This window comes from Bos javanicus, chromosome 2, assembly GCF_032452875.1.
Source record: "Bos javanicus breed banteng chromosome 2, ARS-OSU_banteng_1.0, whole genome shotgun sequence".
NCBI classification, from domain to species: domain Eukaryota; kingdom Metazoa; phylum Chordata; class Mammalia; order Artiodactyla; family Bovidae; genus Bos; species Bos javanicus.
This window is the reverse complement of record NC_083869.1, coordinates 58941386-58955148: the sequence shown is the minus strand read 5'-3', so window position 1 is coordinate 58955148 and position 13763 is coordinate 58941386. Positions and strand designations below refer to the sequence as shown.

General features: G+C 38.4%; 1 protein-coding gene across 1 annotated transcript; it reads right to left on the bottom strand.

Annotated features, from left to right (window-relative positions):
* Window positions 1-1032: 1032 nt before the first annotated feature.
* Window positions 1033-1465, bottom strand: LOC133256095 (transmembrane protein 230-like). Its single transcript, XM_061430863.1, has 2 exons — window positions 1177-1465; window positions 1033-1118 (listed from the first exon to the last, which is right to left on the bottom strand). Exons 1-2 carry the CDS (start codon window positions 1463-1465, stop codon window positions 1033-1035), a joined length of 375 nt encoding a protein of 124 aa, XP_061286847.1.
* Window positions 1466-13763: the final 12298 nt, after the last annotated feature.

Genomic DNA, 13763 nt, shown 5'->3' with positions numbered 1-13763 from the left:
CTCCCTCTCTGCTGAATTATTCCCCCAAAGATACAAATATGTTCTGATATCACCTCTCCAATAAGTACATTATTTCTTTTTTTTTTTTTTAGATTTTGACATTTTAATTTCTTTTGAATACAAGTCACTTTTGCAAGCTAGGAGGCAGATCAAGCTAAGGCAGTCCAGTCCTCTAGAGATCCAGGCCAATTCTTAAAATCTTCAGCAGAATGACATTAATACAAGGTGTCAACAATGGGATTATAAACTCTAAATAATAACCATTCGTCTACATTTTTTCCTTAGGAAGCAGCCAAAAGTCTAGTCCCTAAAGGTATGATATAAGAACATTTTGATCTACACAGGACAGAATGATCCAAATTATATGCTGGCCAACCTATCAGTAGGCCAGATCAGAGCTGGCCAAGGATTGGTGTACAGAGAAGAGTGTTTACATTTTGAAAATTTGCTTTGAGGTTTAAAAAATTCCTAGTTGTTGTTAATAAGAAAGCAAGTAAAAAAGATTATAGATGCACCACACTGATATTTGATTGTGCCAAGGTCTTCCACTGGAACACAAAGTTAAAGAGTATGGGGAGAAGACACTTATTTTCAAAATAAATTACTTAGTAATAAGAAATCTGACATATCGCATTCTTCCATTTGCCATAAGAACATTCTGACCATGAGGACTATTTAAAAGAATGCTCAACTCTAAAAAGGGTGGTGGCAGAACACTTTCCACTACAGAATAACCTCCCACTTTCCCATACAATTAATTGCTACTCTCCCATGATGCATATTCATTCAGAAAAACTTTGTCAGGAGCTTTTTGCCAGGGCCAGAAAATGAAAAATAAGAGAATGCCCAAATGACAGTTACTTGTGAGCTTAGTTAACATCTTTCAGGATGGACCCATAAAATCTGGCCACTGTTTTGTTAAACATCTGCAAACTGCAGAACTCCTTAGCCCTTAGTCATACTTTCTGCTCAATGTCTTAAAGCTGGGCTCAGTTCCATCTGTGACTCTTTTCTTCAGTGCTGGGGTGGGTGCTAGTCATCAAAGTCTGGAATGTCATCATAGGAGTATCCCTGGTAGCCTTTGGATGCATAGTAGGTGATGCACAGGTGGTAAAATCCTGGCAGGAACACTAGGATGCCAATGATCAGGACAGGAACGGCCTGGTCTGCCCCCACCTTTGCTGATATAGCCTGCCAGCAGGAGGGAGCCTATGATAATGAGAAAGGCGCCAATCAAAAACAGCACTGTAGCGAGCGCAATGGCCTTATATGGGATCTTAGGAGGGCTTTTCTTAAACTTTAATAAATTGGATCTCATGACATCAGGAAAGAAGGAAGATTCCCACAGTCTGCTGGCTTTAGCAGTGAGTTTCTCCCTGAAGGTCAATGTAGCCATCATCCGTACTAGAGAGTCCTTCACTTTGCTACTGGGAATTCCAGTAGCCAGGTTGGTACGAGACGGCATCATAACACGCTGACACAGGTGAATTTAGATGGAAATATCTGCTTTCAGGAAAGCGGCCAGCCATGCCCCGGGAGGGTGAATGCTCCACACGGAGGACTCCAGCCTTGACCGGTGGAGAACTAGTACATTATTTCTTAACTCTCCTTCCTAGCTAAACTTCCTAAAGTTGTTCTGTAAGTTTCTGTCTCCATTTCCTTCCATCCCTTCTTTCATCCACTCCATGACAACTTCAATATCTCACTTCTCTGAGAACACACTTGAGAATGACTTCCTCGTGGCCGGGCCAACAGCCCCTGTCCTCACTTGATATCAGCAGTTTTGGACACCGTTCACCTATACCCTTTTTCTTGAAACACTTTCTTTGGGTTTCCTTGCGTGTCCCTGTTTTCCCTCCCTTCTTATTGGCCACTTCTCAGAATCTGTGGCTGGTTTGTTCTCAGCTTGACATCTAAATTTCACTCCAAGACTCCTTCTTAAATCACTTCTCATCTTCACCTTCCCACTCTTTCCTTAGATGATCTCATTCAGTCTCACTGCTTTACACGCAAACTATTTATGAGTCATTTATAAATATGCATCTCAGGTATGACGCCTTCTGGAATATCTTACCACCTCCTGCATATTTTACTGCCTGCTTACCAGCAGCACTTAGGTGCCTCTTGGCATCACTATCATGCTACATTGTTTATCTCAACATTTTCATCTAAGGGGGCTTGAGTTTTCCCATCTCAGCAAAGAGCACCACCCACTGTCCGGCTTATATGACTTCTCTGTAGTCTTTCATTTACATCTGGCTTCCAGTTCATCTGCAAGTTCTATGAGCTCTATGTTAAAATATATCCCAATTAGGTCTAATTATCATGATTTTTTACTTCAACTAGAGCAATAATTTCCCAGGTAGTCTGATGCCCTTCCCACCCCTACCATCCATTCTCCACACAGTTGAAATAAACTCTTAGAATTGTGCATCAGACCATGTTCCTGTGCATCCATACCATGCCCAAGCCTTCCAAAGACTTCTCATCATGCTTAAAACAAAATCCAAACTCTTCACCCTTCTTAAAATTCCTATGTTATGGTCTGATACCTGCCCATCATACTGACCTCACCTCTTATCACCCTCTCTTTCTTGTCCCTTTCTCACTCTCTAAATTTGATAAATTTCATTAATATTTATCAAATATTTAGAAATATGAAAGAAATAACCAGAAGAATTAAAAGCTTAAAAATTTTAAATGAATGTACCCATGATCATGAAGCTTCCCAGGTGATGCTAGTGGCAAAGAAGCCAACGCAGGAGACATAAGAGACACAGGTTCAATCCCTGGGTTGGGAAGATCACCTGGCAAAGGGAATAGCAACCCACGCCAGTATTTCATGCCTGGAGAATCCCATGGACAGAGATTGCCATTTCTTGCCACAATCCCATGGACTGGTGGGCTACAGTCCATAGAGTCACAAACAGTCAGACACAATTGAAGCAACTTAACACACACACATGCACCCATGATTATGTAAGATATTAACATTAGGGGAAGCTCAGTGAAGGGTCCATGAGCACTCTCTGTACTACTTTTACAATTTTTCTGTAGATTCACATTTATCCCCAATTTTTTAAATTATATAAATAAAAATCAGAAGTTGGTTAAAGCACTCATATTTTGGAAATATGACAGATGATAGGGATGTAAATAGAGTTTTTATTTTATGCTTTTCATATTTGATTTTCTTCATGTGTGCATGTCTTTAATTATGATGATGACTATGAAAAAGAGGACAATGGTGCTGCTGCTGATAGTGATGAATGAAAGTTTTGAAACATTTTATATTTTATTTTATATTTATTTTATATTTATATTTTATAAGTAGCACTTGTTAAGATGTTTGAGTAAAGGGTGTCATCCCAAGGAAGGAAGAGAAGAAGGGAAACAGGGAAGGAGGGAGGAAGAAAGGATTATTTGATGAGTAGGACTAGGTCCTGGTCGTGCCTGATGTTGAAATGGGCCTTCTATGGTGACAATGAGACCACAGTGGGAATCTTCAAGACTGGTTGCACCTTATGACTCATTTCAACTGAAGCTGTACACCAACCAGCTGCTGCTTTCACTGAAACAGAGTCTAGATCCCAAATAAAAGCTACTAAGATGCAGGCACAGTGTCAGGCCTCAGTCTAATGAGCTGAGGACAAGAGCCCAGTCCCAGGTCTCCTGTTCACACAGGCACATACAGCAGAGACACAGGAAAAGCAAAATCATAGATCAAACAAAGTAAGAATTAGAGGGAATATGCCAAGCTAATAAATAGGTTCCCTCCCTGTATTTGTTTTCTATGCTGCTACAACACATACCACAAACTGAGTATCATAAAAGCACACACAAATGTAGTGTCTTACAGTTTCCTGGGTCTAACAAGGTCCTACTTGGCTTAAGTCAAGGTGTGGGCAGGAGCACCTTTGGCTCTGGAGGCCCTAGGACAGAATCCACCTCCTCACTTTTCCAGTATCTAGAGGCTGCCCACATTCCTTTGCTCATGACCTTTCCCATCTACGAAGCCGACAAGAGTGAGTTGAGTCCTTCTCACATTGTCATCTCTCTGGTTCTCTTCCAGCAACACCGCAATCTCTCTGATGAGCTACAGCTGGGAAAGGTCCTCTGCTGTCATGGACTCGTGTGATTAGACTGGGCCCAGGTGGATATTCTCTCTAAGGTTCATAACCTAACCCACATCTGCGAAGGGCCTTTTGTCACATAAGGTAGCATATTTACAGGTTCCAGGTTAGTAAAATGTGGACATCTTTGAGGGCAATTACTTAGCCTACAATACCTCCCAGCCTCCACAATTTCTTCTAGAAATCCAACTCCATATTCTTTGGGATCCTATTTCTGTACCGACCCAGATGGTTTTAGGGACTGGGTAGATGTCCCTGTAGGTATTCTGCCTCAATCCTGCCAATAAGCATGATGAGAAAGGTGGGTGGGCTGACGTGGAACAAGCACGGTGATTAAAGTGATTGTTCGCAATGTTACTCCTCTTTTATCATTTTAAAAATATAATATTTAGGAAAACCAGCTGTTACCTTTATATGAGGTGGCTTTTTATATCTAATTCTCAAAGCAACCTGGTAATTATGAAGATGAGAATTACACAATGAAATTTAATTTCACCAGGATAATAACAAGAGAAAAAACTCCTTTTTTTTTCAATTTCCCAGGAAGACTAGAAATTATTCTTTCCCATCCTCCTTTGCAGTTTCTAGGCTCTGCTCCCATAATGGATTTTTATCTGTTTTATAAGTAATTTCCTTAATATTTCAATGGTCACAGATAGTAAGAATTGCGTGTCTCTTCAGGAAACATATATTTCATCAGTGCTGTCACAGACTAGAGTCCCAGAGCTTGTAGACTGATGTTTTTGCCCATTTTTGCTATCAGACCCATAGCACAGAAATAAATGTGTTGTCTGTTGGGAACTTTAATGAAATTGAAAACGTAATAACATTTTTCAATGTCAATAAGCTCATTTTCTTGTTTAGATGCTAATGTTGGTTTTTCCTGAGGATTCCATTCTCTAATTGTGAGTCAGGACTTTTTTTTTTTCTTGGTTCAAACAGTATTTCAGAGAACAGCTTGAATTATGCTGGGTGGTTTTCAGCCCAAGATAGAACTAGATATTTTTATTTGCTTAAAACCGATGGCATGGGCAAGGAGATGTGAGGAGAAGAGTTTAAGCGGAGCACTCCAGCTTTACTAAAAAGTGTTCACCTTGACTCCGGGGGCTAGGGTGCCAAGCATAGTACGAGGCACCAAGCACCCTCTATCTGTGGTACTAGTTTGCTGGTACTAATATTATCATTCTTTCCATATTACTGATGAGGAAATAAATTAGAAGAGGCAAGTAACTCACCCAAGTTTCTACAGTGAGCATGTTAGGCAGAGTTAGGGTCTCATGGACATCTAACTTCAGATCTTCTGCCTGTTTGTACCAGAACTCAATCCTCAACGCTACTGCCTACACCCATCTTCTGAGCAGACCCTGGGGGAAGCACCAGGGAGGGAAAGCCTTTCTGTCTCTCACTCTCTTCCATCTCTGTTTGTTTCTATATCTAGAATTTTGAGTTCTACCATCTGGCAATTTCACAGCACTTTCCCGAGGTTCAGATTAGTTTCTGTTTCCCACTCCAGGTGTCAAAGTTGTTTTTATTTTTTTAAAGCCATGAAATCAGATCTTGGTGAAGTCATGTTCTTTTGTGCCCCTCTGCCACTCATTATTTTTTCCTTCTTTTCTCTCCTCCCAAACTTAACCCCTGCTATAAACACCTGTTTCACTAGCAGTTGCCTAACATCTTTTGAACACCTCCCCCTTTTTAGGGACAGTCCTTTCATTATGTCTAATGTAGAATTTTTTGCACCATGACTTCTAACACCAGCTCTCTGCTGCTGCTGCTTGGTCACTCAGTCAAGTCCACCTCTTTGCAACCCCATGGACCAGAAGCCCACCAGCTCCTCTGTCCATGGGATTTCTCAAGCAAGAATACTGGAGTGTGTTGCCATTTCCTCCTCCAGGGGATCTTCCCAACCCAGGGATCAAACTTGTGTCTCTGAATTGGCAGGTGGATTCTTTACCACTAGTGCCACCTTATGAGTCCTGGCTGCCAGAGAGAGAACTTGAATTCTTTCCATCACCCTCCATGGATCCCTGGATCTAGGAAAGGAATCTGGGCTACATATCAGGCATAGCATGATTTTCTCTTTCATTTGGAAAATGAGACAGAAGATTGCTTTTGTCCTACAGAAGAATGAAAAATCTACAATCCTGGACTGGCAGGATGGTCCTACTCCAAGAAGCCCATAGGAGACAGGTTCCTTTCAGCCAATTACTTAACCAACCCTAGGGAGTGATTCATCTTCTCTGTCTGCTATACAATACTTCTGAGTGTCTCCCATTAGCTAAAACTTAGTTACAGGGCCACATTCAGTTTCAAGAGAGATTGAGAAATGTAGTTTTTACTCTGAGCAGGTGGCTATGTGATGAACTAAACATTTCTTTACAGTGGAAGAACAGAATATATATTTGGGTACAAACAGCAGTCTCTCCTATAGAAGAGAGCAGAATGAGGAGGACTAGGTGCTCAATGAGTCCATCCTTGGGCACCTGGTGGTTCCTAGTGGTTTCAAGCATTCGGCTCTTCAGAGACATCTAACGTCTAATCTTGAGCTTGATAGGTACAAGCTATGATATTTTCATTAACAAGATGTAGGCACAGCATGCTTACAGCAGTAACTTTTTACTAGTGATCATCATGTCCTGAGCATTGTCCTGGCTCATTAGACCTACTGATAATCCTGTAAACTAGCTAATAAGTTCTACTTGTACCAAAACTAACAGAGCGGAGTCTATGGTTTTCAGCTAAGAACCATCTCCTTAGCAATCACCTCAGAAAGGATAGTTACAATATTTTCCATTCTTCTCAAATGCAGCTAGCCAACAACATCCTCTTCTACCTTTTGGAATAACAGTCAATAAACACCAGTTCCTTAAGTCTTGCTCTCCATCACCTTAAAATTTCTTATTTTCATGAGCCTGCCCTTCCCTGTTCTTCCATCCTGAGTTGGAAGTGTCTGTGTTCCTTGTCAGTGAAAAGTTTTCAGCCTTGAGGCTGAACTTAAGCCTTCTATTTCCTTTGGAACATTATCTGTGTGTTCCCCAATCCCACCCTACTCACCTTACACCTTAAATCTCTTCCTTTCCCCTGGATCTTTCTTTTTAGCACACAAACTGGCCTGAGTTCCTATTCCTAATACTCTTGTCTCTCAACACAGTTACCTCTTCAAGCTGCCATCTTATTATTTCTTCCACTGTCTCTTCATTTCTTCACTCACTCACTCCCAAACCTCTTATAATCTGGTCTCTACACACCAATTTACTAAAACTACTTCCACAAAGTTACTACAAAGTTACACAAAGTTAACACAAGGTTACCACAGAGTTACAAAGCCTTAACATCCCAATCTCAATATGGCTTCCTCAGTGTTCTCATATTCTTTGTCACAGTGGCAATGATGAAAAAGAACTCTTTTTAAAAATTAGATCTTCTCCTTCAATTGGTGAATAAGCACTACACTGATTCTCTTACTTTGCCCCTACCAGCTATTTGTCCACCCCCTCTAATTTAACATTACCTTTAAATTTCCATCACCAGTCCTCTAGATCCATGCCAGATCTTTGCTCCCAACGGCATCACACTTCAGTGATGTTCCCAAGTCAGCTAGCTGAGCATCCTCCGTGTTTTCCTCTTCTTCAACCCAGTCATGCGGTCAGTAACCAAGTTCTGCCTGTTCTATCCCATGGGTGTTTACCAATACTCCTTAAAACCCCTCAGTGGTTTCTCTTTGTTCTTAATTAAAATCCAAACTCCATAACATGACTTATAAACTGGTCCCATTTACCATCTCAGTTTGTCTTTTAAAAGATATCTCCCCTCTATATAGACTTATAATCTTTTCCCTTTTTCTTGAAAATCTGAAACATTCCACTCACTCTATCTGGAACAATATTATTCTTTTTCTTGACTTGACATCATTCTCATTCCTCTAGGTACTCAGCTTAGGTGTGGCTTCCTCTATAGTCTTTCTGGTCCTTTCCCCACCTTGCCCTGTATATTTCCATACGATTACACTGAACATTACGTATTAGAATTGCCTCTTATTATTTCCATATTTCTAACAAATAGTGACCTCTCTGAGGCAACTATATTATTTTCATTTGTCATCACATTCACAGTACTCAGAAAATAGCTGTTAAATTAATGAACCATTGATTTTTTTCTGTCTCATATATGTAGGTGTTACCCAGAAACCCAGCCTTGGTTTCATGCATAACTGAATCTTAAAAACCAATGATGTCATCTGAGCTTTTTCACTCTTTACATTTAGTGTGCAAGATGGCTACCAGAAGTCTCAGATACATATTCTACCTGCTACCTCTCAAACTACTTAACCCTTCCAGATTTATTTTTTTCCTTTGTACTCCATCCAGGCCCTTTCATACAATATTCTTTTTAGGCCATCAGATGAACATATCTTCTAGTTTCTAAGTTTTTGAACATGTTATTGCCTCTACCTACAATAATGTGAATGATTCCTACTCGCACTTCATCTCTGACAAAACTTCCTTGAATTGTCAAAACCAGTTCTGGTCCTCCTTCTAAATCAGCCTATAATAGATGGGTATACCTATCAGATACAGATCACACTGTATTATAATTACTTTATCAATTTTTCCCAGATAGATTTTCTTTATCTTTCCCTAGAACATAACATAGGGCCTGGCACACTACAACTATTCAAAAATACATGTATATTTTTGGACTAAATTAGTAAGTGAAGGATTTATACTGGAGGACTTTAACATCAATAGTCTTAAACAACAAACTCAGAAACTTGTCTCAGTCAACTTCTTCCTTAATAACACTGCCTACCAAACCACACCAAAACTAAGTGTCTTAAAATCTCAAGACCTTATTTCTCTTTTGTGAGTTTGCCAGTCAGTTTCAGCACATTTTGGCTAGGTCAGACTCTAGGCTCTGGACTCTAGGATTTAGGTTGGGTTCTGATGTGCTACACAAAATTTTCATATTCTTTGGATCAATGGCCACCTGGCAATTTTCTTCTCTTGAAGAATGCAAGGAATCCAAAAGTCAATCCAAACCACATAAGCGTAATTAAGGACACTGCTTATGTCACATCTACTAACTTTCCAAGCTCAACATCAACAAAGCAAGGAAGTTGACTCTTCCCACAGCAGGAATGGCAAGGGAATTAATCTGCTGAACAGTCATCTACACCATTACAAGTCCTGCTAAAGAATACTGGGAGGACTAGATACTGAGCTTTCTCTACTGCAAAAAAGCAGCAAATAGACAAATCCAATGTCCCAGACATAGTAATGCTCTTGCATTGTTTTGGTCTCAATTTCCAGTTGGTTTATGGGGGACTCCCTGGGATTTTAGTGAAGTGCCAGAAACAGAGATTTTTTTTTTTTTCCAGAGTATAACAGAGTTACAAAATATCAAACATGTTACCTGGTCTTCAAATAATTTTATGATATAAAGTAACATCATAAAACTCAAATGTTCTTTGTAGGCATATGTTTGATCTAATCAAAATGTAGAAAGGAAATAAAAAGTCAGTACAAGAGTAGAAAATATCAAGCCTGAACATGAACCAAAAAACCTAATTCCATCTCTTCTCATAGACTCCCCTCTGTACATATTTATCACCTTCATGTAGTTGAATTTGTATCTGCCCTTCTCTGTGATGAGGGTGAGCAGAAGTGGCAATGGTTTTTGACTCAACACATATCTGAATATCACAGTTGGAATTCATTTTATTTGTTGATAAAATGTCCATTTACACCAATAAAATATCCATTACACCTTTAATTAATTAAAAAATATCCATTACACCTGTAATTAATAAATTACACCTTTGCAAAGTTCTTATTAGGGTATAAGAGATGAAGGAAATATTTTAAAATCTACATTTAGGAAAGGTGTGGATTTTTAACTGTGTTATTATATGAGGAAAATGTCCACATGACACACCAATTTTTAGAATAGAAACCTGTATGCTCTAAGAAAACCTATCAAGAACATCAACTAGTCAGTTGTTTACCATGAAGAGTGGTTCCAGGCCAAGAAAATCTAACACATCAGAAGGTCAATTCAGAAAAAGCAGTTGGAATTAAAAAGAGCTTGATTTATTTAGTGATTAGAGACAGGCAAATTAAAATTATAAGGAGATACCAAGTGCTATCTAAGATATGGAGTAGCTGGAGTTTCCATAAATAGCTTTTGTGAAGATAAATTTGGTACAAGCGCCTTTGAAAAGCATTGGCAGTACCAACTAAGGCTAAACATATCCACACCCTGTGACTTGGCTATTAATACTCCAGGTCACAGACCTAACAAAAATAAACACTTATGAGTACCAGAAACCATGTACCAAAATGTTTATAGCAACATCATTCATACTATCTTCCTGCTGAAAACAATTTATATATCAATCAAGAGAAGAACAAATTGATCGTGGTATAGAATGGAAACTACACAACAGCAGCAGCAACAACAAAACACAAACTATTGTTACACACAATAACACTGTCATATCTCAGAAATATAAGGTGGAATGAACAGCAAAACACAAAAGACACATACAACACAACTATACGGATATCATGTCTGAAAACAGGCCAAACAAAGCTGGTGGGCCATCATGAGGCATGATGATGAGCGTGAGCAGGCTCATGAAGCATGAGCATGAAGAAGAGAACTTCTGGGATGCTGGTTATCGCCCTCTTCTCCTGAGTAGTGACAACAGGTACACTCTGTGCCAGTTCACCAACTGTGCCTTTATGATGCATTCATTTTTCTGGATGATTGTTTAACTTGGATAAAACTTCTACTAATTTCGAAAAATAATAAACAAAAATAATCCCAGAATATTTACTGTGCTTAATGCTTTCCTAGTTTATATATCCTTTCATTCTCATATCTAACCTATGAAGCAAGTATGATTATTTCCAGGGTGTAGATGAATCTGAGGCTCAGTGATGTTCTGAGAATGCTGAGGTTAGATAATATCTTGTATCTAATAAAAATCCCAACAGAGGCATTTGAATCCTCTCATTCAATTTTCCCTTCATGATCAGTTTTCAGAAAATGACTTGGGAAAAAAAAAAGAAACTGATTTGCTAAACCTGGGACACAACACTAAATTGTAAATGGAAAGATCATGGCTGCCAAAGATGCCATAAACAATGGATACAGACGTTTGTTTGATGAAGAACATTCTAAAATTGGACATACTTGGTAAGGAAAAAGTGGGAATCCTAGGGGATGCCAATGAAAGCAAATAACTCCATTTCTCATTTATAAAGCAGTAATCAGAAATGGGGTGGGGGGTGAATGCTGAAGGCTAAAAGTATGCTGGATGGATGCAGGTACGACTGGGATAGTCATGATCTAATAGATGTATAATACAAGCCACAAATATAATTCAAAATTTTCCAGTAGCCACACTGAAAAATAGTAAAGTTAAGCTGAAATTTAATTCAAGACTATATTTTATGTAATCCCACATATCAAAAATACTATGCTTTTAAAATGATTAATGAAATATCATACATTCTTTTTCAAATTAACTCTCAAAGTCCAGTGTGTCCTTTACTCTTATCACTTATCTCAATTATAATTTTTCATCCTTTAAATCTACATTTTGATATTTATTTAGGTTACAATTGAAAAAGGAGACTTACATTCCTACCTTGTTCCAAATATTCTTATTCCTATAACTGAGTCAGTTTTCAGTTCTTAAAATTTTATTTCAATTAACTAAGTAAAGTATAATTAATGTTTGGTTTACATGTGACTAGAGGTGTGTACTGGATACTGTGGATATCGAAGAATGAGGAGCAGACTCACCCTGGGGAGTTGGAGTGAAATTAGGAGGTGATCTACTGCACTGAAGAAGCCTAACTGGAAAACTTTCTTTATCTCCTCCACCATTAGACAGGTGAGAGATACTCCCTAAATCAAAACTTTAGTAGCAAGATGGAATATGGGTTATTCATTTACCTACTAAATTATTGTTATTTTATTTTAGCTCTTCCCACAACTTATAAGTTCTAGGACAGACTATATATGAAAAAAAGACCAAAATTATGTATTCAAAATCTTTGGCTTTAGGACTTCCCTGGTGGCTCAGTAGATAAGAATTTGCCTGCCAATGTAGGAGACATGAGTTTGATCCCTGGTCCAGGAAGATTCCACATGCCTTGGAGAACTAAACCCTATGTGCCACAACCACTAGGGCCCACACACCCTAGAGCTTTGCAAGTGACAACTACTGAGCCCAACCTCAACAAGAGAAACCACCACAATGAGAAACCTGCACACGGCAGCAGAGAGCAGCCTTCGCTTGCCCTAGAAAGCCTGTGCACAGCAGCAAAGACCGAGTACAACCAAAAGTAAAAATGAATAAATGTTTAGAAGTTATATCCGTAAAAAGCCTTTGACTTTAAATTGAAGAACACATTTTAAAGCCAAAGAATGGAAAGAAATGCAAAAATCCATCTAAGTAAATTTATTTGGTAGAGCTGCAAACATTAAGTAGACAGTTCAGTTCAGTCTCTCAGGCATGTCCGACTCTTTGAGACCCCATGAATCGCAGCACGCCAGGCCTCCCTGTCCATCACCAACTCCCCAGAGTTCACCCAGACTCACGTCCATCGAGTCAGTGATGCCATCCAGCCATCTCATCCTCTGTCGTCCCCTTCTCCTCCTGCCCCCAATCCCTCCCAGCATCAGAGTCTTTTCCAATGAGTCAACTCTTCGCATGAGGTGGCCAAAGTACTGGAGTTTCAGCTTTAGCATCAGTCCTTCCAAAGGAGACAGAGACATATACTAAAAGCCTAACTTTCTTTAAGTACTACATCTGCCATTATAAACTCAGGGTGTCTCTATAAAGCCTAGAGTAAGAATATGTTAATTATATGTTCTATCTATATGCTATATGTAATTAATACACATTGTGTTAAATTTATGAATAAAATCCCTGTTAATTGCAATCTCAATTGGTTGAGAAAATATTCTCCAAAATTGATAGGCATGATACATATATTTTCTAACTGAACTCAAAGATATTTAGAATTAAGTAAGGGATATTCAAAGAATCTAACTTATACTATTTTTTAAGCTAAATAATGAGAGCACATTTGTAATTTTATAAATGTACAATGTTCAAGAGAATTTGGCCTCCTGAATAACAAGTGAAATTTTTAATTTCAATATAAAGTATACATTTGAATAACAGATACAGACTTAGAATTTTAAATTTAAATATGCCTCAATCTGTAAACAATATTGAGATTGAGATATTAGGGTATCCAAGTACATCTATGTGTTTCATTGACTTGCTATATAAAAATTACATAAGCATATGTCAGAAAATAGAAGTACTCACAGGAGAGACTAAAAATATTGACCTTATAAATGTGGTTTAAAATGTTTGAAGAAGTTTAACTATATTAAAATTGGGACCAAAAAATAATCAAAAGCATTGAAAAGCTAAATAAAAGTTGGATTTGAAGGTTTAGAACTTTAAGAAATTGAATATTATTCTTAAAACAAGAAAAATATCCTTGTTTCCTCTTAACTCTCTTCTATGTATATAATTTTCCTTATCCATTTATATATCAGGGGATTTCTGGACTAATTAACCTCTGCTTTGTATAGAGGGCA